Here is a 25,461-nt window from a genome sequence, read left to right as displayed (position 1 = left end):
TCTTCATTAGTATTTCCTCTTCTATTAATCCTAAAATATTGGAACAAAGACCAAAATCGTCAGATAAATATGAACTCTAATAAAGATGCATGTAGGTATGTGCTTCAAACTAAGTATATGAGTAAAAATACTCCTTAAAAAACAAATAAATATGTGTTTGTTATTTTTATATTTGATAGATTGGTGATTTAAATTCTCAGGGTTTCGAGATGCGGTAGATTTCTAGATAATGCTTTTTAAAATTGAGATATTTAATTCAAAGTTTAAATCTCGATATGTCTGTTGAGCACAAAAAAAAATTTGAAATTCGACCCACATTTGGCATTAAGCAAGAGAATTGTCCTGTAAAAATTTTGATTTATAAACAGCTAATCATGGAAATATGATTGGAATGCACGTATCAAACTAAGTATAAAGATACTCAACAATATATATATATATATATATAAATATATATATATATATAAATATATATATATATATATATATATATATATATATATATATATATATATATATATATATATATAAATAAGTTGTCTGTCTGTGTGTCTGTCTGTGGATCAGGTGACGTCATGTTTCTGTGTCAGCTGACGTCATGAAGTTAGTTGTCGTCATTTTTGCTTTGACGGTGACGTCATTCAAGATATTTAAGACATATGTTCACGTAGAAATCTATTAATGTTTAAGTTTACAATGACTGATGAACTTACCATGGCAAAAGCGATGAAGATGCTCAAAGAGTCTATGCCAAAAAACTTGCTGCTGATAGAGAAAGTCAGAAAAGAAAGCGTGCCGAGGAATCAAAAGAACAGCAAGGAAACAGGCTTGAGGCTGATAGAGAAAGAAAGAACAGAAAGCGTGCCGAGGAATCAAAAGAACAGCAAGGAAACAGGCTTGAGGCTGATAGAGAAAGAAAGAACAGAAAGCGTGCCGAGGAATCAAAAGAACAGCAAGGAAACAGGCTTGAGGCTGATAGAGAAAAAAAAGAACAGAAAGCGTGCCGAGGAACTACCAGAGCAACGCGGAAGCAGACTTGCTGCTAAAAGAGAAAGTGAAAAAAGAAGGCGTGCCGAGGAATTACAAGAACAGCAAGAAATCAGGCTTGCTGCTGATAGAGAAAGTAAGAAAAGAAAGCGTGCCGAGGAATCACAAGAACAGCAAGAAATCAGGCTTGCTGCTGATAGAGAAAGTAAGAAAAGAAAGCGTGCCGAGGAATCAGAGCAACCTGAAAGTTATCGCCTGGCATTCAGGTACAACCCAGTCGATGATTATAGCTTGAGTAGATGTGTTCAAATCGGGACAATGTCTAAAATTTGTCCCTATTGCAAGGCCTTGAAATTCAATGGTGAAACAATGGGAATGTGTTGCGCCTCAGGAAAAGTTAAACTTCCTCTATCGGCTGCACCACCAGAGCCATTGAAGACGAATGAATGCTTGCCTGAAAAATTCTAATTTATGGGCACACGTAAAAATATTAAAATTAACTACAAATATGCGTGTCCGATTGCAAAACGATGACTCTGGTCAAACATTTTCAGATTAATTGCTGACAATTGGAAACGGAAAGCTCCCAGTAGACTCAATTTCAGGACGTATACAACTACCTGCTGATTTCTGTAATTTAGTGACGTCCAAAAATGAATTGATTGAAAAAGTATTTCCGAATATTCTAAAAAATTATAAAAATAATAAATGGCTAAGTGAAAGAGCGATTCTCACACCCAAAAATATAGACGTCCACGAAATCAACAATATTGTTTTGACCAAGATTCGAGACCAGGCAGTCCTTTACAAGTCAGTCGACACAGTTTTGGAACCAAATGAAGCGGTTAATTATCCATCTGAATTTTTAAATTCCATAGATCTTTCAGGGTTTCCACCACACGTGCTACAACTAAAAATAGGCGTACCAATAATACTTTTAAGAAATATAAACCCACCAAAGCTTTGCAATGGCACTCGACTTGCCGTAAAAAAAAACAATGGAAAACCTAATAGAGGCCACAATCTTGACAGGGCCTTTTGAGGGTGAGGCTGTTCTTATTCCTCGCATTCCCATGATTCCAACGGATCTGCCTTTTCAATTTAAAAGATTGCAATTCCCAATTCGATTAGCATTTGCAATCACCATTAACAAAGCTCAAGGTCAATCATTAGAAAAATGTGGTATAGATCTTAATACTGATTGTTTTTCCCATGGACAATTGTACGTTGCATGTTCGAGGGTCGGTAAACCTGACAATTTATTTATATGCAGCGACAATTGGACAGCGAAGAATGTTGTATATTCGGAAGTTTTACGCAGTTAATTTGTATTGTATCTATCTATCTATCTATCTATATAAAAACGAGTTGTGTGTATGCATGTTTGTTTGTTTGTAAAAAGAGCGTTTGCATATGATGTCATTATTAGTACATACGGCTTTGTATATGCAGAGACAATGGGAAAGCCAAGAATGTTGTATATTCGCAATTTTTACGTAGTTTAACTCCTGCAGACGAAATGAATGCTTGCCTAAAAAATTCTAATTTATGGGCACACGTAAAAATATTAAAATTAACTACAAATATGCGTGTCCGATTGCAAAACGATGACTCTGGTCAAACAGTAGACTCAATTTCAGGACGTATACAACTACCTGCTGATTTCTGTAATTTAGTGACGTCCAAAAATGAATTGATTGAAAAAGTATTTCCGAATATTCTAAAAAAATTATAAAAATAATAAATGGCTAAGTGAAAGAGCGATTCTCGCACCCAAAAATATAGACGTCCACGAAATCAACAATATTGTTTTGATGTCAAAAATGAATTGATTGAAAAAGTATTTCCGAATATTCTAAAAAATTATAAAAATAATAAATGGCTAAGTGAAAGAGCGATTCTCGCACCCAAAAATATAGACGTCCACGAAATCAACAATATTGTTTTGATGTCAAAAATGAATTGATTGAAAAAGTATTTCCGAATATTCTAAAAAATTATAAAAATAATAAATGGCTAAGTGAAAGAGCGATTCTCGCACCCAAAAATATAGACGTCCACGAAATCAACAATATTGTTTTGATGTCAAAAATGAATTGATTGAAAAAGTATTTCCGAATATTCTAAAAAATTATAAAAATAATAAATGGCTAAGTGAAAGAGCGATTCTCGCACCCAAAAATATAGACGTCCACGAAATCAACAATATTGTTTTGACCAAGATTCGAGACCAGGCAGTCCTTTACAAGTCAGTCGACACAGTTTTGGAACCAAATGAAGCGGTTAATTATCCATCTGAATTTTTAAATTCCATAGATCCTTCAGGGTTTCTACCACAGGTGCTACAACTAAAAATAGGCGTACCAATAATACTTTTAAGAAATATCAACCCACTAAAGCTTTGCAATGGCACGCGACTTGCCGTAAAAAAAACAATGGAAAACCTAATAGAGGCCACAATCTTGACAGGGCCTTATGAGGGTGAGGCTGTTCTTATTCCTCGCATTCCCATGATTCCAACGGATCTGCTTTTTCAATTTAAAAGATTGCAATTCTCAATTCGATTAGTATTTGCAATCACCATTAACAAAGCTCAAGGTCAATCATTAGAAAAATGTGGTATAGATCTTAATACTGATTGTTTTTCCCATGGACAATTGTACGTTGCATGTTCGAGGGTCGGTAAACCTGACAATGTATTTATATGCAGCGACAATTGGACAGCGAAGAATGTTGTATATTCGCAAGTTTTACGCAGTTAATTTGTATTGTATCTATCTATCTATCTATCTATATAAAAACGAGTTGTGTGGATGCATGTTTGTTTGTTTGTAAAAAGAGCGTTTGCATATGACGTCATTATTAGTACATACGGCTTTGTATATGCACAGACAATGGGAAAGCCAAGAATGTTGTTTATTCGCAATTTTTACGTAGTTTGAAACACATATATAAATCTATCTATATTCACAGGTGGGACACAGGGACACAACTACAATGGCGCATAACTAATATGACGCGTAACGACTTACGCGCGCGGGGGGGCTTGGGGGGGCGCGAAGCGCCCCACCAACTAGGTGTTGGGGTGGCTCGAAGCGCCACCACAACAGCTAGTATATATATATAGCAGCTTAGACAATTTTATGGACAAATATATGCAACCCCAATGCAAAAACATAACTATATTTTGTGATCGGTTGGTATTGAGAGGGTGAGAAATTTTGAAGTAAAATTCTAGTTGCATTCCTTTTCTGTGGTTAACTCAAGTTGTGTGAATTTCCACTTTTTATCAACATTTTATTAGTAAATGTTTGAACAAAATCGACGCCATTCCACTGATTCAAATTGAGGATTCAGAGAGTCATCTATACCAGCTAGATAAACAAAAACAATCACATAATTTTTTGCTTTCTTTTATAAATAATTTTTCCAAAATCTATTCTTATTAATTGATTACTCCGACCTTTGAAGGAGTGTTTCGACTCATATACTTAGTTTTAAGTGTATACTTGTACAAACCTTTATTAAAGTTCTAAAGAGTTTGGCCTTTATTCTAATGTTTTATGAACAGAAGAGGATATGTCATTCAATGCAGAGCTTTAATTAGATGAAAATAAGCAGTAGAGTGGCCACCATTTCCTCACCAAAATCCAGAACTTATATTAATAATTTTTACACTTCTCGTACATTTACTTTCTATTATACAAATCTCCTAAAAAACAACAATGTTGTAAAAAAAGAGCAAACCCAAAAAACCAAAACAGACAGCCAAAAAATGTGATGATATTAATTTCTTCGCCTGAGTGAAAAAAAATTAAAAACAAATTTTTGACAGTAAAAAGAAGTAAATATTTTGTTTTTCAGCCCTGTTGTCACAGCATAATCCTGAAATATCATTTTGACAGTCAAAAAAAGTTAGGACTTTAAATTTCCCTCATTGATATTACGAAATGCAGATTTTTGCGTCCCAGGTGGCTTTTGTTCCCTTGATAAACCTAAATTTAATTAAATATTTTTTGGCAGTATGGGTCATTAGTAACAAGAGCTAAGAGCTCATATGGTACTTGCGACGATGCCGGAAGAGCCAAGAGGCAAGAGGTCATATTGTATGAGCTCTAGCAAAATTCTAAGAATCAATAGATTGATTGAAAAGGAAAATCAGAGGCTTAATGCCTGTCGGGATTTAAAATAAAAGCTCTGAGTCACGAGGTCCTTCTAAATATCAAATTCAATAAGATCTGATGACCCACTCGTAAATTATAAATACCTAATTTTTTTCTAATTTCTCCTCTCCCTTCAGCTCCCCAGATGGTCGAATCGGGGAAAACGACTTTATCAAGTCAATTTGTGCAGCTCCCTGACACATCTACCAATTTTCATCGTCCTAGCACGTCCAGAAGCACCAAACTCGCCAAAGCACTGAACCCCACCCCCTAACTCACCCGAAGAGAGTGAATCCAGTACGGTTACGTCAATCACGTATCTCCAACATTTGCTTATTCTACCCACCACGTTTCATTCCGATTTCTCCACTCTAAGCGCTTTCTAAGATTTCCGGTTTCCCGCATCTCCCCCCCCCCTTGACGCTGGATCCGGTCGGGAATTAAAATAAGAGATCTGAGTTACAAGGTCGTTCAAAATATGAAATTTCATTAAGATCTGATCACTCCTTCGTAAGTTAAAAATGCCTCATTTTTTCTAGTTTTTCAGAATTAATCCCCCCCAACTCCCCCAAATAGAGCGGATCCGTTCCGCTTATGTTAATCACGTATCTAGGACTTCTGCTTATTTTTCCCACCAATTTTCATCCCGATCCCTCCACTCTAAGTGTTTTCCAAGATTTTAGGTTCCCAAGGTTCCCAACTTCCCCCAATGTCACCGATCCAGTCGAGAATTGAAAAAAGAGCTCTGAGACACGATATCTTTCTAAATTTCAAATTTCGTTAATATGAGATCACCCATTCGTAAGTTAAAAATACCTAATTTTTTCTAATTTTTCCGATTGAACTGTCCCTCCACTCCCCACCAGATAGTCGAATCGGGGAAATGATAATTTCTAATTTAATCTGGTCTGGTTCCTGATACGCCTTCCAAATTTCATCGTCCTAGCTTACCTGGAAGTGCCTAAACTAGCAAAACCGGGAGAGACAGATCGACAGACCGACCGACAGAATTTGCGATCACTATATGTCACTTGGTAGATACCAAGTGCCATAAAAACTAGTAGAGACCACAAAAAGTAACTGAAACCTTGTTTGCAAAAAGAAACAGTCTTAATTTAAAAATTATTAAAACTCAACTGTTAAAAACCAATTACAAAAAAAAACTTTCGTCCCAAACCAGAGCAAGCGGTCCCACTGGCCTGCTCTTCCTCCAACCCTACTGTACAGAGCTTCAATCTTTTTTCCCTCCCTCCCACTAAGTTCCGATTTCCTTTCAATTTTTTCTTATGGCCTCTCCCATCCAATTTGAGGACGCTTGATCCTAGCTGGATCGTCAAAAAGCACAATTTTCGATAACCTATTGCTCTTCATCCCTCTCGCAAGTTCCGAAAATTCCTCTGATGTCTCTATTCCTAGGCTAATATGATTGCCAGATAATTAGATAATTGTTACTTTAAACTGTAAAAGAGTACTTATGCACCAGCACAGCAACTTTTTAAGGCATATGTCAATGGGCTATGGGCAACTTACAAGAGTGGAAACTGGCGCTAGAGGTCAGAAAAATAACCGCCAAGTCATCTGGCGTTTGGTATCCCCTGGCATTGTTTCAGTGTAATAATGAGGCAAAATTACTGTATGTGTCTGATCCCAGTTTCTGAAAAAAAAAAAAAAACAAAACAATTACAAAGCTGAAGCACATAGAAGCACTTTTTTGCACTAGCACTAGTTTCCAGTTTTATAAGTTGCCCATGCTCTTTGGATTATACTTATGGTCATTATATATGCAAAATTTACATTTGTATGACATTTTTCAATAACAGCTGTGCTCCAATACTACTTTTTGACATTAGACTTTTCAAAATAAATTAATTTTTTGTTCAAAAACCTAACCACATCAAATACAAAAAAGTCATCAACAATAGCAGTTCCTAGGTTGATAGTACGGAAAATCAAAGCACTGGACACAGTCCGAAATCCAGTAGTTTTTCAGACGTCACCAATCGATATGTCAAGGTTGACAGCTCTTCCAGTACACGATAAGTGTACTGGAAGGTACACGGTTATTCTAATAATTTGACTTTAAAACTAATATTTCTCGCAATTTCTGCTCTTATTTTATTTTTAGCCGTTTTTACGGAGTACTTATAAGATATATATTTTATTTCTAAAATATATATTTATATAAAATATATATATATAATAATAGTTATTGAGGTTTTGGGCCAAATTTCCTCCCCGTGGACAGCAACATTTTAAAACTGACCATACTCACCAATATAAGATAATCACAACAGAAAAAGATGCGCATGATATCTAATTATAAAACAGTTTGGGTTAAGAAATAAACAGATCATATTTGCAAGTTCTGATTGAGATTTTGTTTTCTGGCAATAATTAGAATAATCAACGCTCCTCCTTTAAGGGAAACAAAGTAAAGAGCGAGCTCTAGTCCATGGTAACCGAAAATTTAAAACATGTTTATAAAAAACTGTTAAATACATAAGAACCACCATTTGAGCCTGATTCGGGAATGGTAACTATTATTTCGAATAATCTCAATGATAAATTTCGTTCCGAAAACATTTTTGGGAATTCTGGAAGATAGCCTGAAACCCCACAAAATGGTATCAGATCGAAATAGGAATGACACCATTCAATTTCACCATAGCAAAAACCCAAATTAGAATTACCATCCCTCCTGTTGAGTAACAAGGAAAATCGCTTTTTTTAAATGGGACACAATGATGTCCTATGTTCTCATTGGAAAGGAAATTGCTATATCTAGTACTTTTTTTGTTATAAACAAAAAATAATAATAAAAGGAATAGCAACCTTTGACAAACCTTGTTGTAGCAGAGTGGATTGATGCCCTGCTTGGCAATACTGGGCCCAGGGTCCGATCCCTGCCGCAGCAAGATTAAGCGACAAGCTTGTTACTTGTCCTTGTAAAAAGACTTAGCAACTGAAACGTCGACTCGACGCCCTATGCGCCAGCCATGGTCCGGGATGATCTTTATTCCTTACCCTAACTTTTGACAGAAATACATGTCGATACAGTATGATGTGTAGTATGATACAGTATGATGATTGATACAGTATGATGTAACGCATCTTTCGTCAAGGGTTTGATAACGACATATTTAGTAGATTACAACCATGAACGACTTTTACCTTAAAGAGTAGTTTTACTAAAAAGTGATAGCACTAAAATAAGATACAACTTTTTTGATAAAAAGTTCTTTTTTTGGTAGCATAGCCGTTATTGACAACGTGGCTCGTTGTTTTCTAGGTTCCTGCTGTAAAATATAACATACAAATTTTAGAAAAACTGTCAAAATCGCGTTTTTTGGATAAGAGGGGGCTGGGGGTGGAACTTATCTTAAAGCCAGCCTGCACACAACCCTAGTGGAAATGCTAAGAGTCTACCTTTGTTTAAAATTCGCACGATTGTACATTGGAGACAACACGAACCTAAACAGGAAGAAAGGGTGCTTCAAATCAGGGAAAACTAGAGCATAATATGAAAAGGCTTTTTTGGGGAAGATTTAAAAGTTTTCAACTTCGAGGAGGCTGGGTATAAATAAAGCCTTAGACTGAGGTCAGTTTACAGGTACAAGCATGGTGAAAAAGTTGAAATCTAAATTTTGGAAGTGTTCTAATGATACAGACCCCAAAACGCCTAAAAATCGTAGACTGATTTGGTACACAATCAATCAGATCTTGGAAACTACAAAGGATTCAATTAGTATGCCTTTGGAATACATTAAAAGGTACTAGTTTAACATAATTAAGTTTTCTTTTAATGTTTTGTTGGATTACTTTAATTTTACTCGCTATTTAAAACCTAAAATAAAACTAACAATAAAACCAGAATAAAACAGAAAAAAATTTGTTATATCGTTCTCCCCATGAAATGTAATGTTTTTGGTTGTTGTGTTTAATTCAGTACGTGTTTTAGCTCACTATCTTAATTCTAAAAATAAATTAAAAATCATTGTGTTTAACTCATTAAACTCTATTGATTGTTATTCGTTTTGCCATTCGCAAGGTTAGAACTTGATGTGCCGATGACTTTTTCAATATATCATTATAATACTATTCCCAAGAAACAAGATTGATAGACCTCCTGTTACGCTACGTAATTCATTACATGTCTTCATCCAGACTACACGTGCTTTTTAATTCATCAATATTGACTGTATTCCATATGGTGAAATAAAAATACGTATGTACACACGACTAATTGCGGATAATTTACTTCTTTTCTTCTGGCTTCACGGGGATTTCTTGGGCTGGAGCTTCGATGCTTCGAAAATTAGGGAACTGTTCCCATGTACTCTGCAAATCAAATTTTCTATATTCTTGAGCCAATTCAACAGGCTCAACCACGACTCTCTTCACTTCATCATCATAACGGACCTAAAATTAAAAGAAAATTAAATAATAACAAAAGTGTGAAAGCAGTTGAGACACCGTTGCCTGCAACGAATTTAGATATTTTTATTCTGTCGAGTACTCATTTACTTATTCTTTGAGGTTTTGACACTATGGATACCTGAATACACTGATATAAATAAGTGTCTTATTTAAGAGTAGCAACATAAACTCAGGTTACAGGATTCCTGTTCTATGTTAAGTTTTTTTTTTCAGTATTGAACGAGAAATCTTTCTGTGAGGAGCTTGACAGCAATCGAGCATCAAATACATTTTACATTTTACGTTTGCGAATTAATTAATAAATAAAAGACTAGATTGGCTTTGGATAACCTGGATAATATTCATTGTTGGATGCAAGAGTACGGCGGCGAATAAAAAGAGTACGGTGCGAATAAATCTTAGCAGGTCTCCCGCTCCACCGGGCCACTTTCGCAAGTGATTGTCAAATATAGTGTGGGCCTGCCCCATTTGAATATAAGTACCATTTCTCAAGGATGTTTTTTGGAACGAATTGAAAATTTTTCATCGCCATTTTTACGGTATTTAAAGATGTCGTACATAAGTCAGTTGTCTTTTGACAATTTTGTTAAATTATTTGGCGACAAACGGGACAAGATCACTGAGTTTCAGACTGAGTTTTCCAGTAAACAAGACTCAATTTCAGCGAAAGTCGTGTCATTAAAAAGTGATGCAGCGAAGCGTGATTCACGAATAAGTCAAGTTGAATCTACACTACAAGATCAGAACCTTAAATCTGAAGCGCTAGAAAAACGGCCACTCGCTTTTGAAGTAAAAGACCAAGAGCTTAACCAGCTGATTCATGGCTTACCTAGGAAAAATCTGACGAAACGCGAGAAACTAATGTAAAAAACCTCTTCAGGAATACGCTAGGTAATACTGAGCCAGTAATGACATCTAAGTGCTATCGTTACGCTCCTCGTTCAACAAATATTACTGACTTCCTCCAACGTAAAAGTTGTAAAAAGCTGCAGTGGTGTAGTTATTTGTACGGACTTGCCACCTGAATTGAATTTGTCACCTGAGCTGTTGACTAAGTCATGTGAGATGAAAACGAAAGGTGAAATAACAATCTCGGGTCTGTCAAAAAGGTACTGATATATGGCTGGAATTCAAAGGATCTTCTTCATCTTCGTGGTCTCGCGTCTAGCTACGCTTGGTTTGCATTAATGAATAAGTTGCGACAGTGATTTAAATTTATATTAATTTTCCGCGAGTGAGAAAAAAAAAAGAAAACAAGGAAGAGGAAATTTAAATGGACCTTGCTTAGTATACTTTTTTTATCTTGCTATTCTGTGAGATCGTTTTCATATTTTCCTTCTTTTCTGTTTAGTTTTACAAAAAAAAAGTTCTTGTTCTGCACGTTGTTTCTTTCAGCAGCTAATAAGTCGGATGTTGACCCTCCCAATCTGGTGAGCCAAATGACGTCATTGCTGTTATTTTATTGGAATGTGTGCCGGCAGTCTCCTTGCTCCTCTCATACTTGGAATAATCTGAGGTACCGGTTTCTGCTTATTAGCCTATCATTCCAAATTGATTTTGGTAAGTTTTATTTTTACGAAGATTTGATGATAAGTGTTAAACAAGATAACATCTAACCCACTCCATGATTTTGAGAAAAAAACAACTTGACCTAAATGAATTACTGAAATCGGTGGGATCAGCTGGTGATGAATATTCTTATCTTTTTATCCAGTCTTTTCCTCCCAGAAAATATGTAATAATGACCAAATCCCTCCCTTTTATCAGTCACAATCACCCCAAATTGCGGTTGGAATTGTCGCGGAGTGCTTAGTAGTTATGATTTGATCTCTTCCTTTCTAGTAATCGCATTGGAGTTCTAGGACTATATGAGACATTTCTTAGTGATAGTAATAGTTCTTTAGTTGGTATAAATGGGTATAGAGTAGTTACTAGAAATAGGGCTACCCGTTCGAAAGGTGGACTTGCTCTGTTTATTAATCAGGATCTGCATGTTCGTGAAATAGCTGATTTCAATGATTTATCCCAAAAAGATGGAGTTTGAATTCTTGATTGTTGAAATTATGTCTGGTAAAGATAAGCTACTGCTATGCCTGTTTTATCAGCCTCCAAAATCAAGCGCCTCAAGTTTAATTGGTAAGTTGAATGAATGTAAACTGAATTGGTAAGTCACAATGGCTGAATTTTAGGAGCCAGAAAATAGTTTTTATGGGAGATTTTAACATAGATTTAGGACTGGTGAATTCGGAGTCCCAAGCCTCAAGATCTGAGCCTGTGCATCTACTGACTACTTGTTTTTCTGCGGGTTTAGTTCCAGCAGTAAGAATTCCAAAACGTATTGGTGAGCTGTCTGTTTCAGTCATAGATAACATATTTACGACTTTGTCTTGTGTCCTGTGTTGTGAGGGCTATATACTACCGCCCAATCTCTATTCTCTGGTTATTCAAAAATTATGGAGTGTTGCATCTACAACAGAGTGATGAATTATCTGACCAAATCTAGCTTTTTCATCACGCATCAGTTAGGATTCAGGCTGGGCACTCTACCGAGCTTGCTATACTGGTTTTACTACAATTTCTAAATGATACAATGGACTGTGACGAAATACCAGCTACAATATTTGTGGCTGTGAAGAAAGCCATTGATGCGATTTGCCATCTGATTCTTTTGGGTAAGCTTGACAACTGCGGAATAAGAGGCAATGCTCTCTTACTCATCCAGTCTTATTTTACTGGTAGGAATCAATTTGTGGATGAAGGTACAGTAAGATTGGAAAAATCCAATGTTCAGGAAAGGAAGGCAATGTGACGGAACAGTGTTTTCCGTCACAGGTACAGATGAATCATCAATAAGAGAAAACACCTGTCGTAGTCTAATGAAGCATTTGTAGTGGTTTGCTGATAACCGCTTTGTTTTAAATTCATCGAAGACCCATTTTATAATCTTTCTTCAACTTTCTCATGCCCTGTCGTCGCTTTCTCAAATATCTGTCCATTTTAACAGATAACTAGTCAACATTACTAGAAAGGAATCTTGCAAGTACCTAGGTCTTATAGTTGATGAAAATTTATCTCGGAAGCCTCATCTTGATAGACTAAGGATTCAGCTAGGAAGGAATGTAGGGTTACTGCAGTATCTAAAGTTTGACCTCCCTTTCCCTGCCCTTAAGTCAGTTTATTATTCTTTTATTCATTCTTATTTTAGTTATTGTCCCATTGCCTATTTAAATACTTTTCAACCTCGAATTAAACTCCTTCGGCCTCTTCAAAATAAAGCCCTTCGTACATCAAAAGCACTCATTCCTTCCCCATCGACACTCCCTGATAAATCCCTTACTAAGAGTTTCGATACATTTTTGAACATATTGGCAGTTGATGTCGTCCTTCTAGTCTATTGTGTCCTTTTTAGACTTCAACAAATTAAGTAATTATTATTCCCTTTCTAAAAATAAATTAAAACTATATCTAATAGATAATTATCAATTAATGCAAAGTCATGGTTATCGGTGCTGGTTTTATTCATACTAAGATTATTATTAGATTTATAATGTGGGCTATGAGTTCAAAGTGGTGTCGTATTTTCTTTTTTTATGATTAGTATTTTTATTGTTTATTATTACTTATATTTCATTGCATTTATAATAGTATTTATTTTTTCTTCTAAGGGTGCCGGTTTTCGTACCAGATAACTAACTTTGTAGACACACTCTTTAAATATTTTAAAAGTGAAATTAAATATTATAGGGTGAAATTAGTTTGAAAATTAAGAGCTCGAACTTGAACTTGAAAAAAAAAATTACTTCCTCCGTCGAAAAAAAAAAGAATATACAATGAACTATTTAAGAACTTTCCAAATAGGCAAAATTTTCTTATAATTTTGACTCTTACTAGGTAACTTTTCCGTCGTTATTGCCATCTAGAATATCTGTTTGATTTGAATTATAAGGTAACCAGACATAAGTATATCACCTTGCTGCAACCTTTATAGGACAAGTGGCTAATAGATATCGATTAATCTGCAGCCAATAATTTCTGTGACTCTTTTTTCAGTCTGTTGAAAGGGGTACTTCAGCAAAAGACCCGCCAAGGAGACTTTTTGGCCTGGTTCATGGTACTTTCAATGATGTTGATCTGTCTAAGATGGAAACCGATCCTGGCACTTGTCTTACAAATCACTTTGCCTCCAGCAGGACTAAGTTGGAATTTTCTGGCTCGATTATCAAAGCTAAAATACTCAAGGTGGATTGAAAATTGGGTATGACATTTTTCGTTTTTCTGAATTCAAAAATTTCCCTACACATTTTTTTAACAGTCGTTTTCCGTACTATGTTAAGGCTGATTGCCCTGAGACCTCAACCCGAGAGTGATTACTGCTCTGGGAACCATATATATGCTAATTTGCAGCCATGTACTGTAACTCCAAGAAGTACCAACTGAAGTGGCACTCATGGCATCATACAGTCTTTACCTCCTCTGCAATAAAAAGTAGTCCTTGAAACGAAAAGAAAAAATGCAAAAGGTACATCTACGTTTCTTACAAGATAAACAGGACACAACACAAGGATTCTATAAGTGATAAAATGCTCAAAAAAATAGGAGGTGGTGTTCTTCCAAGGAAATTTATTAACTGAAGATAGTACTGATACTGATGACCTGCAAATACAGATTCTTGTTTTAGCTATGGTTTTGGCAAGTGAAAAATTTAGAATAATGTAATTGCATATTTGGCGAGTTTTATTTTCTAAACATTAAATTCACAAAGAAAAAAGACATCATTCGAAAAACTAATTAAGATTTGGATTTTCGGCCACAGTTAATAACAGCACAGGGATGCCAGAGTAGGTTTTACACAATGCTATTCTTAGTGCTAAATCTATGAAACTCCCTAAGCTGAAACGTCGCTTAGAAATAAATCATTATGATCGTACTGGAAAAGACCGGCTCTCTTCTTCTCGAGTACGAAGTACTGTAAGTACTTCCTTACGAGAAGCACTAAACTTTAAATTCGCAAGTTTTCAAGGTTGTATATAAATTATCGGCAATTTTGGTGCAGGATCCTAAATTTTTATGAAAACTCTATAGAAACTTCCTATCAAAATATCTTATTTTTCCTTTATGGAACAAAGAAGAAAAAACTGTTCTCAAGCAACAATACTTAGCTTTTTTACACTGCATATATTTCTACTCTTTCTGTACATTTCTAGTAGAGCCCCTCCCATGACACAATATAGTTTTTATTATTAAGGCATACACTCAATTCTCATGAAAGAAACAGAAATACCGTAAACCAAATCTAAATATTATCAAATAGATCCCCACACTACAATTACACAATTATACACACTACAACCCCCCCTCTCTTTGAAAATTAAACTAGCTCCTCGCAATACGTATACCTATAATTTGTAAACTATTGCTCTGAGCTGAAACTTCCTTTCGGGCGGCTTACCTCAACAAATCCAGTTAGTGGAAAGTCTTTCCTTTGTGGATGACCTTCAAACCCATAATCAGTCAGAATTCTTCTTAGGTCCGGGTGATTTGCAAAGAAGACACCATACATATCCCAAATTTCCCTTTCATACCAATTTGCAGCTTTGAATATGTCATTAATCGAGTCAATAGGAGTTAATTCATCAGTATACGTCTTTACTCGGATTCTTGAGTTGAAACGGAGAGACAGGAGATTGTAGATTATCTGGAAAAGACATTTAACCTTTGAGCATTTCAAAAGCCAATATGACCGAGTAAACCATTTTATATTTTTGAAGTTTCAACATCAAGCATTTAATTGACTCTTAATTTCACAAAGATCATCCCTAAAAATAAAAAATGATGGATAAAAAATTGACAGAAAATCTGTTGCTATAAAACACAAAATAATTTTTAGATCTAGTCAATCCGACTAATTTCACTCTAAAAGATTCTGGTAAAGTTCTATACATAAGCAAAGAACGAAAAAAGCTGAATATTTTTTCACTAGGTAACTGTGATATTAAAATTGAAACTAGGAATCAATCTTCTTTTTGAATTCTCCATATTTGTTTTAAGAAATCACAAAATTTTCCTTTGAACAGTTCAAACGCAGTTCATTCATAAGGGACAGGGAATCAGACATATACCTATTACAGTGGCGGTTTTGACTTGGGAAGGGGGGAAACATACCCCCTACCCTAGTTCTCCTGACAACAGACATTAAATTCACTATACTTTATATTTGACAATTTTCTGGTATACCTTGCTCCCCCCTCCCAGGTTATGAGGCCTAAAACCTGGCCCATAACTCTGATTTATGGAAGGGAGGGGTATTTTGGAGTAGGAGAAGATACAGAAAACAAAAAAATTACATATTATATTACATAGAATACCAAAATTATAGGGAAGATAATAATATCGAGATTTCGGAAGAGGCAAGCACCCGAGGTTTCCTGATCCAAAATACACACAAAACCGGGAAATATAACACTGTTGATTGCATATGCCTGATTCCCTGGCACCTTACGTATGATTTGTGGTATTTTCTGCGTTTGAACTGTTCAAAGAAAAATTTTGTGATTTCTTAAAACCAATATTGAAAAAACTAAAAATGAAGATTGATTACTAGTGATAATTTTAATATGACAGTCACCAAGTGGAAAAATATTCAATTTTTTTGCGCTATTTCCTTATGTGTATAATTTTTCCAGTATGTTTTAGAATGAAATTAGTCGAATTGGCATCTAAATTATTATTTTGTGTTTTATGCCAGCAGATTTTCCGTCGATTTTAGGTATCGGTTCAATATGATTGCAAACCTCCATTTACTGGTTTGAAGGTAAACACTTACTTATTTACTAAAATTTATGTTATGCGTAGAAAAAGCAATGTAAATTTCATAACTTGTACATTGTAGTTCTCATTAACAAACATTCAAGAAAATTCAAATTAATCAATGGGATTCTGGGAAATGGGATTCTGTAGAATCCCATTTAAGGCAAGCCTCTTTTACTCATCAAACAGTTCGTGGTAACGAACTGTAGTAAGGAGCGACCCGGCTCAATAGTAACCGAAACTCTAAAAAATGAAATTTTGATACCAATAGTTACATCAAAAGAATCACATTTTAATGCTGATTTTAAATATACAGGTTTCATCAAGATCAATTATACCCATCAAAAGTTACGAGCCTGAGAAAATTTGCCTCATTTTAGAAAATAGGGGGAAACACCCCTTAAGTCATACAATCTTAGCGAACTTCACGCCATCAGATTCAGCATATCAGAGAACCTTGTTGAAGAAGTTTCAAGCTCCTATCTACAAAAATGTGGAATTTCACATTTTTTCCCAGAAGACAGATCATGGATGCGTGTTTATTATTTTTTTTTTTCCAGGGGTGATCGTATCGACCGAGTGGTCCTAGAATCTTACGAGAGGGCTCATTCTAACGGATATTGAAAGTTCTAGTGCCCTTTTTAAGTGACCAAAAAAATTGGAGGGCACCTAGGCACCCTCCCACGCTCATTTTTTTCCCAAAGTCAACGGATCAAAATTCTGAGATAGCCATTTTATTCACCATAGTCGAAAAACCTAATAACTATGTCTTTAGGGACGACTTACTCCCCCGCTGTCCCCGTGGGAGGGGCTGCAAGTTGAAAACTTTGACCTGTGTTTACATACAGTAATGGTTACTGGGAAGTGTACAGACCTTTTCAGGGGGATTTTTTTGGTTCAGGGGGGAGAGTTGAGGAAGGGGGTTACCTGGGAGGATATTTCCATGGAAAGGCTTCTCATGGGGGAAGAGAATTTCAATGAAGGGGGCGCAGGATTTTCTAGCTTTATTTAAAAAAAAAAACAATGAAAAGTTTTTTCTACTGAAAGTAAGGAGCAGCATTAAAACTTAGAACAAACAAAAATTATTACGCATATGAGGGGTTTACCTCCTCGTTATAACTCACTCTTTATGCTAAAGTATTTTTAGTAATTTCAACTATTTATTCTACGGCCTTTGTGATTCAGAGGTCATTCTTAAGGAATTGGGACACAATCTAAGCTTCAGTGTAAAGAGCGAGGTATCGATGAGGGTTGAACCCCCTCATATACGCAATAAAAACATACGAATATAGAAGTTCGTTACGTAAGTTACGTATATTTTTTACCAATGAAAACGTTTGTAAAAATTAAAAGTTCTAGTTGTTTTTTTTTTTTAAAGTAATCAAAAACTTGAGGGACTAGGCCTCCTCCTTCGTTTCTTTTTTCTCAAAATCTTCCGATTAATTGCAATTAATTAATATGCAAATTTCGTTTTAATTATTTATGTGCGGAGAGCCAAGATCAAAACATGCATTAATTCAAAAACGTCCAGAAATTAAATAAAAATAACAAGTTTTTGTAACAGAAAATAAGGAGCGACATTAAAACTTAAAACGAACGGAAATTACTCCGTATATGAAATGGGCTTTTCCTCCTCAACGTCCCGCTCTTTACGCTAAAGTTTCTTACTGTTTTAAAAAGTAGAGTTAAAAGAAAGGGTCAAATTTTAGCGTAAAGAGCGGGGAGTTGAGGAGGAAAAGCCCCTTTCATATACGGAGTAATTTCTGTTCGTTTTAAGTTTTAATGTCGCTCCTTACTTTCCGTTACAAAAACTTGTTTTTTTTTTTATTTAATCAAACTATTGACGCGTCCTGTAGTTTTGAATTTCTAAATAGTTACGAACTAGATATCAATGCTAAGTTTCAAAATTAGTATTCAATCATAAATTGTTTATTGGTTGATTGTAGTACTCGTAAAAGTGTAACTCGTCGTAGAGAAACTCCAAAGAAACCATGGATTACTCGAGCTCTTTTAAAGATTATTATTAGAAGAAGGTGTTGGTTCAAAATGTGTGTGGCTAGTAATAATGTAAGTGATAAAACAGAATATAAGATTTATAGTAACCAGTTAAATGAACTACTTTGTAAAGCCAAAGCTGATTACTATCGTAATCAATCTAAATCTTCTGAAGGTAACCCTAGAAAAACTTGGCAATTATAAATTCCGTCGTAAGTCCTAATTATGGAATATTTCTGGACGGTATACATAATGATAATACAATTGCTGATAGAATGTGCCGTCATTTTGCTAATGTGGGGAAGGATTTGGCTTAAAGTAGTTATTTCTGAGCCTGAAGGTAGTGTAAAAAATATTTATTGAATGCAAGTGATGTTTCAGCATACTTGAAGCCAATCAATCCTTCTGAGCTTTCTGAAACATTGAAAATATGAAAACTGGAGCTTCAGGCTCTGATTTTACAACAGTTAAAGTATACTTTAAAGTATATTTACCCTGCTATTTCCGGTCAATTAGTGTATTTATGTAATGAATGTTTTAGGACTGGAGTGTTTCCAAGTTGTTAAAATTACGAAATTTATTCCTATACATAAAGGCGGGGATAAAAATGTGCTAGGAAATTATAGGCCCATTTCTTTATTACCAGTAGTATCCAGATTGTTTGAGAAATTAATAGCAGATTCTTCAGAGCTTCAGGCTCTGATTTTACAACAGTTAAAACTTTAAAGTATATTTACCCTGTTATTTCCGGTCATTTAGTGTATTTATGTAATGAATGTTTTAGGACTGGAGTGTTTCCAAGTTGTTAAAATTACGAAATTTATTCCTATACATAAAGGCGGGGATAAAAATGTGCTAGGAAATTATAGGCCCATTTCTTATTACCAGTAGTATCCAGATTGTTTGAGAAATTAATAGTTAAAAGAATGGTTGAATCTTTGGAGAATAAGTAATTTCTTAATCCAAATCAATTTGGTTTTCGAAGGGGTTTATCTGAGAATGATGTTTTATTTTTTACAACTTTTGTGAGTGATGCATTGGATAATGGTATGAAAGTCACTTCTGTTTTTCTTGATATTGTAAAAGATTTCGAGTTCGTTGATCATTTATACTCATTGCCAAATTAGAAAATTACGGTTTTAGAGGACCATTTCTTGAATTACTGTCCTCGTTTTTAAAAGAAAGAACTCAATATGTACAACTAGGGGACAATGTTTCTTCAGTCAGTAATGTTAAATTTGGAGTACCTCAAAGATCTGTTCTTGGTCCCCTGTTATTTCTAGTTTTTATAAATAATTTATGCAGAGCTTTTAATATGATTCCGTATGCTCTTGACTGTGGATGTAACGGGGAAAAAGTAATTGTCCTCAGCTTTGCGGATGACACTCATTTAACTGTGGCTGCACAAACAGAAGTTCAGCTGTTGATTCGTATTAATTCTTGTCTGGAATCTGTACAAAAGTGGATGAAGCTTTATGACTTAAATTTGAATTATATTAAATCTTAATTTTTATTGTATGGCAGGAGCTCAAATCATTACCCTTAGATAGATAGACATAATTTTGCTGATAGATTATTTTAAGAATAAATTGTACAACACATATAGGAGTTTTAATTGATGAATGTCTTAGTTTTAGAGAAGATATAGATTATATTAGTCTGCAACTCGCTAGGAATGTTGGCATTTTAAGAAAGTTGACGTACATTTTCCCAAGAGATATTTTAAGAACACTGTATCATTCCTTAATTCATTGTTATCTGCTATATTGTTGAACTGTTTGGGGTAGTACATTTCCTTCTCATCTCCATCATATTCGAATTTTGCAGAATAAAGCGCTTCGGGTGTTATGCAGTGTTGGTTTTAAAGACTAGGTACAAAAGAGGTATATACATTGCAAAATCTTGCCTTTAGCAGGACTTATTACTTTTTATCAAAGCCTGTTTATCTAGAAATATTTTCAAAATTGTTGACCAATATGTTTTAAAAGTATGTTTGAATTAGGAAGTGATATTCATACAAATTTTACGAGACAGTCCAATATAATTCGTCGTCCACTTGCTATTACTCGTAGATCTCGATTTTCTATTCGGCATCTAGGACACCATACATGAAATTGTTTACCTACGACTTGAAGAAAAATGGATACTTTTCGTGAATTCCGGCGGGAATTAAAGCTATTTTGCCTTAATATTTATGGTTTTGATAGTTAAGTGGACCTCAAGTGGAGCCAAGATGTTGGTTTTGTTTAATGCGATACTGGTAAAAGTAATTTTAGTTTCTTTTTGTCTAGTCTTGGCTGTCTCTTTTGAAGTGTTATCCCATATCGATCAAAACGCAGGGTAATTCAATTTTTTCTTCTTTTTCTTTTCTTTTCTTTTTTCCTTTTTGTATTGTTTTCATTTGTATGTGTACTGGGATTGTCAGCCCAAACAAGCTTTATTTCGGGCCCTTTGCTTTTTCCGTTTATTTAAATTAATAAACCCATCTCTCTCTCTCTCTCTCTCTCTCTTCCACAGTGAGATAAAATAGCTGGACTGTTAACAGATAAGAGATTTCTAAAACGTTTCTTCCTTGTCAAATCAATTTCAGTTTAATGTTAAGGCCAGAGAAGCAAGGAGTTTGGTGAGAACGTTATCAAAACCATCTATACCCGTTCCAATGTCCGATTTGTTGAAGGAATAAGACAAACCCAATGTCTTTCATAGGCAATTGAGAAGTAGCAAATTGTTGATATTGGATGTCCTAACCCTCCAGAATAGCCTTTCGTGCACCAGTAGGAGTTTTGGGATGGTATCCTAAAGTAAATTAAAACATAAAAATTACTTTTTGATTGTGATACAGGCTGACAGCAGCTTGCTGGTGAGTATCATGATTTAATTTGTTCCTTTTTTCTTCTTCTTGTTCTTCTGTATTTTTACTCTTGTCTGTTTCATTTTTTATATGTGTATTGCTGATTTAATCAAATCACTCCACACAAGTAAGCTGATCTTCAAGCAATCGTTACTTGATTTATTAATTAGCCAAAATTAACCCCTCACTTTTGCTTTGGTGTAAAACAAGCAATCAACTGTATAAAGGATACCACCAAAAGATTTTACAAGAGGCAGGGGATTTTCCAATGCAATGGTATAATGGCAATAGATTAAAAAAATGAAATGTGTTATTAGGCAGTAATATTTTCATTACAATGAAAATGACTTGGTTGTAAATGTATGAACAAAGGAGGGTAAAAACAAAGGGACATTGTTCTCGAAGTGGATCTTTTTAATGTCTTCTTTTTCCCCGATCTAGGACATTGTCCCCCCTTATTACCACTGGAAGTGCCAAACAATTGTATAATGACTTTCCTATAAGGCTAGGGGGGATATGGTCCATTGTTAATATGAAAAGAAATTAAATACGTTTAGATGTCTTCAGAAACTGATGAAATATATTGCTCAATGCATAAACTATATCTTAGTTCATGAAAGGGCTGAATAACATTGAGTTTCAACTATAACAACATTTCCATAAATTTCTAAAATAAATTTAACCTACTTTAAAATTAAATTTACCAACTGTAAAATGGGATTGATTATTGAATCTTCAACTGTATTCCTAGTGGCTCTTAAACTTGTATCTATTCAAATAGATTTTTTCACTCATTCACAAGATTTCTTTTTGTGATTCCATACAAACGAAAGAGGAGTTGAAAAAAGAAGCAACAGACTCATGCTAACACACAGAGAGAAAATAATGTTGAAAGTCCCCACTGACATTGGTCTGAAGGATACACTTCCAATTGCTTAATCCCCCTCCACCTAACGAATAGGACCGTATACACTTATATAATAGTTAATATCCATTCGCAAGTCAAAATTAGAAAGAAAGCTGCACCTCAAACCGATATTGCCTAGATGGGACATCCATGCCTCCAATATCAGCCAAACTCACAAACTGGGCATTATGATGGTCTTTTAAAAATTGCAAAACGGGAACAACGCCCTCAGGAGCAATTAACAGCTCTAGCTCATCAGTTGATGTTACTTGGACTTTTTCAACAAACTTGGGTAAACACTCGGCAACGTAGCCTCCAAACTCGGCAAGATTATTTCTGGCCACAGCATCATGTTTTTTTACAGTGGCTGGAAAAAGGGAAAACATTATTTTTACTTCTGCTGTCCAATATTAAATTGATCAAAAATGATTTTGTTGACTGTCAAAAATATTTCTAATGCATTTCACCTCCTAATTCCAAACAGCAAATCCAAAATTTTGATGTTGTAGTTTTTACCTAATTAAGCAGAGCTTAAGAGTCTTTTTTTTTTTTTATTTAGGCGTTTCTGACATCAATTTCTTTTAAATTGTTGAAAAATGTGTCTAACCAGTTTTCTGTGCTAAATTGAAGAATTATAATCATATCTTTCTGGGTGCCTGTACCTTTTATCTTATAGTTTTTGGACCTTCTACTGGTTTAAACGCCAGGGATTATGCATCAATAAACCTGTACAAAACCATGACGCAAAACTGTAAGTACACAACAAAGATTGAATAACAGTGAAAAATTGTTTTACTCATAATGGACTGATCTAGAATATAGCCTTTATTTAGTAAAAACAAGTTAATAAGAATGAAAAACTCATTAGTTTTCAACAGAAAGAGTCTACTTTATTGACCAAATTTTTGGATATATATTAGTCAAATACAAACCTTTTAAACTGCCATTTTTCTTCCAAAACGTACCACCAAGCCAATTTAGTCCACAAGTTCGTAAAAATTCAAAAATTAACAATCTGTTGCTTCCCATAGACGACAATATCATCAAAGGAAAGCTAAAACTTCCAATACTTCTCCCTTGTTTCTGTTTATTTAATTGGTACCCGCTATTGCCAAAAACTCCATACCTGCACATGGAGGTATTCATCAAATGGTTGTGTAAGTTTCCACAAAACCAATTAAAACAGTCAGGTTTTGTTTTCACTGTCCTTGGTACTTATGTTAGGGTATGACCTCCCATTACTATTTGAAAAGTATGAATCTCCACGACCTGGGAGTTACATTCATTTCGCATTCATGGGAACTTTTTCCCAGCAATGAGGATAATTTCTTAAACCCAAGATTGGTCTGATACTGCTCTCTATGAATAACAAAAAAGTTCCACTAAATGAGGACTCATTTTTCAATCCAGGCAATCTCAAGCAAACATGTATATATGTATGAGAATATTTCAGCTTTATATCCAGCTGTCAAAAGCACGACAGAAAAAAAAATAAAATAAAAACCCTACGTGCTTGCCTCTGTATTGCTGCTGCTATTGATACAAAGATCCAGGTGAGATACCAAAAAACTGTTCCAAAACAATGGAAGTATAATAAATGTGTTCTTGCCAAACTGTGATCCACTTTCGCGACTTTGACCTTTACTCTGTCCTTTATACCTCAGGTCTTCTCCCTATCATCAAGACAGGTGATTTGAAACAAAATTTGGATAATTTACCTTCAATTTTGTAAATTTCGAATTTTAACTGAGAGATAAATTAATCGCTTGGTTTCTTGCTACTGATATTACGTGCACAGTGAGCCATCGTCAACAGAAACTTATTTTATGAGCCTTAAGGTTGGGCCCTCAACACCATCTCATCTGGCTGTTCTTGGATGTTAGATATAGTATGGTTATTTTTTAGTTTTTTTGTGTGTGTAGCCTAATGAATTTCACTTCTTTTCCTTATTTTTTACTCCACTACTTTTCACCGTATGTAGGTTACAAATATATAAATGTTGAATAAAAATCAAGTAGTTTTGGGCATCAAGCCATGGCTAATTGTAGAAAAAGCCAAGACAGATAGTCTAGTTGAGTGAGAGGCATATCTGTCATTAACCCGCATTAACTCAAATATGCGTTTTTTGTTACTTTGTTACCTTTCTTATTGTTACTCCACCTTTGTACTTTTTGTATATGTGGGTTATAAATAAATAAATCAAAAAGAATAAATAGAATAAAGACGACTACCAATCAAAATCAACTTAAGACAAATAACCAAAATTAAAGAGCCTTGATGTCAATCCTCCATGGAAATTCGGTCAAGAGTCTAGCTATAATTTTCAACAGGGATATTTCTGCATTCAAACAAAAACTTCGTTTTTCTTCGTTTTTCAAACAAAAACTTTCAAAAACTTCGAGACCTCTCATGCCTTATAAGTCCACCTTTGATACCCTGCTACAAACTAATCAATTTTCTGAAACTTTAACAAAACATATTTTCCATTAGTACATCAGTGTTCCCTGACAAAATAAAGGGGGTGAGGGGGGATCCAAAGTACACGTAATTGACCAACATTTATGTTCTACAAACTCTAAGGAGGGCACAACTCCAAAACTCTAAAAAAGGAATTTTTATAATGATTAACACAACAAGAACCAAAACTCTAAAAAAGGAATTTTGATAATGATTAACACATCAAAAGAGTTGTTTTTTGTTACACTGATTCCAAATATAACATTCATTAAGTTTAATTTTCAAACAGTTCGTGGTAACGAACTGTAGTAAGAAGCAACCCGGCTCAATAGTGTCCGAAACTCTGAAAAATGGAATTTTGATACCAATAGTTACATCAAAAGAATCGCATTTTAATGCTGATTTTAAATATACAATTAAGTTTCATTAATATCAGTTATACCCATCAGAAGTTACAAGCCTGAGAAAATTTGCCTCATTTTAGAAAATAGGGGGAAACACCCCTAAAAGTCATACAATCTTAACGAAAATCACACCATCAGATTCAGCGTATCAGAGAATCTACTTGTAGAAGTTTCAAGCTCCTATCTACAAAAATGTGGAATTTAGCATTTTTTGCCAGAAGACAGATCATGGATGCGTGTTTATTTGTTTTCTTGTTTTTTTGTTGTTTTTTTTTTCCCAGGGGTGATCGTATCGACTGAGTGGTCCTAGAATCTTGCGAGAGGGCTCATTCTAACGGAAATTAAAAGTTCTAGTGCCCTTTTTAAGTGACCAAAAAATTGGAGGTCACCTAGGCCCCCTCCCACGCTCATTTTTCCCCAAAGTCATCAGATCAAAATTCTGAGATAGCCATT

General features: G+C 34.8%; 1 protein-coding gene across 1 annotated transcript in view; it reads right to left on the bottom strand.

Annotated features, from left to right (window-relative positions):
- Positions 1-9,311: 9,311 nt before the first annotated feature.
- Positions 9,312-25,461, bottom strand: part of LOC136033889 (NADH dehydrogenase [ubiquinone] iron-sulfur protein 3, mitochondrial-like) — a 38,049-nt gene continuing 21,899 nt past the window's right edge. Inside the window, exons 3-5 of the mRNA XM_065714876.1 lie at positions 22,267-22,514; positions 15,037-15,282; positions 9,312-9,569 (exon numbers count right to left, since the gene is read on the bottom strand). Coding sequence (XP_065570948.1) covers positions 9,405-9,569; positions 15,037-15,282; positions 22,267-22,514 — 659 coding nt within the window. The 3' untranslated portion in view covers positions 9,312-9,404. The remainder of the gene's footprint in view (positions 9,570-15,036; positions 15,283-22,266; positions 22,515-25,461) is intronic.

The sequence above is a fragment of the Artemia franciscana genome, chromosome 12, assembly GCF_032884065.1.
Source record: "Artemia franciscana chromosome 12, ASM3288406v1, whole genome shotgun sequence".
Classification (NCBI taxonomy): domain Eukaryota; kingdom Metazoa; phylum Arthropoda; class Branchiopoda; order Anostraca; family Artemiidae; genus Artemia; species Artemia franciscana.
Note: the sequence above shows the minus strand (reverse complement) of the source record. Positions and strands in the feature narration are given on the sequence as shown.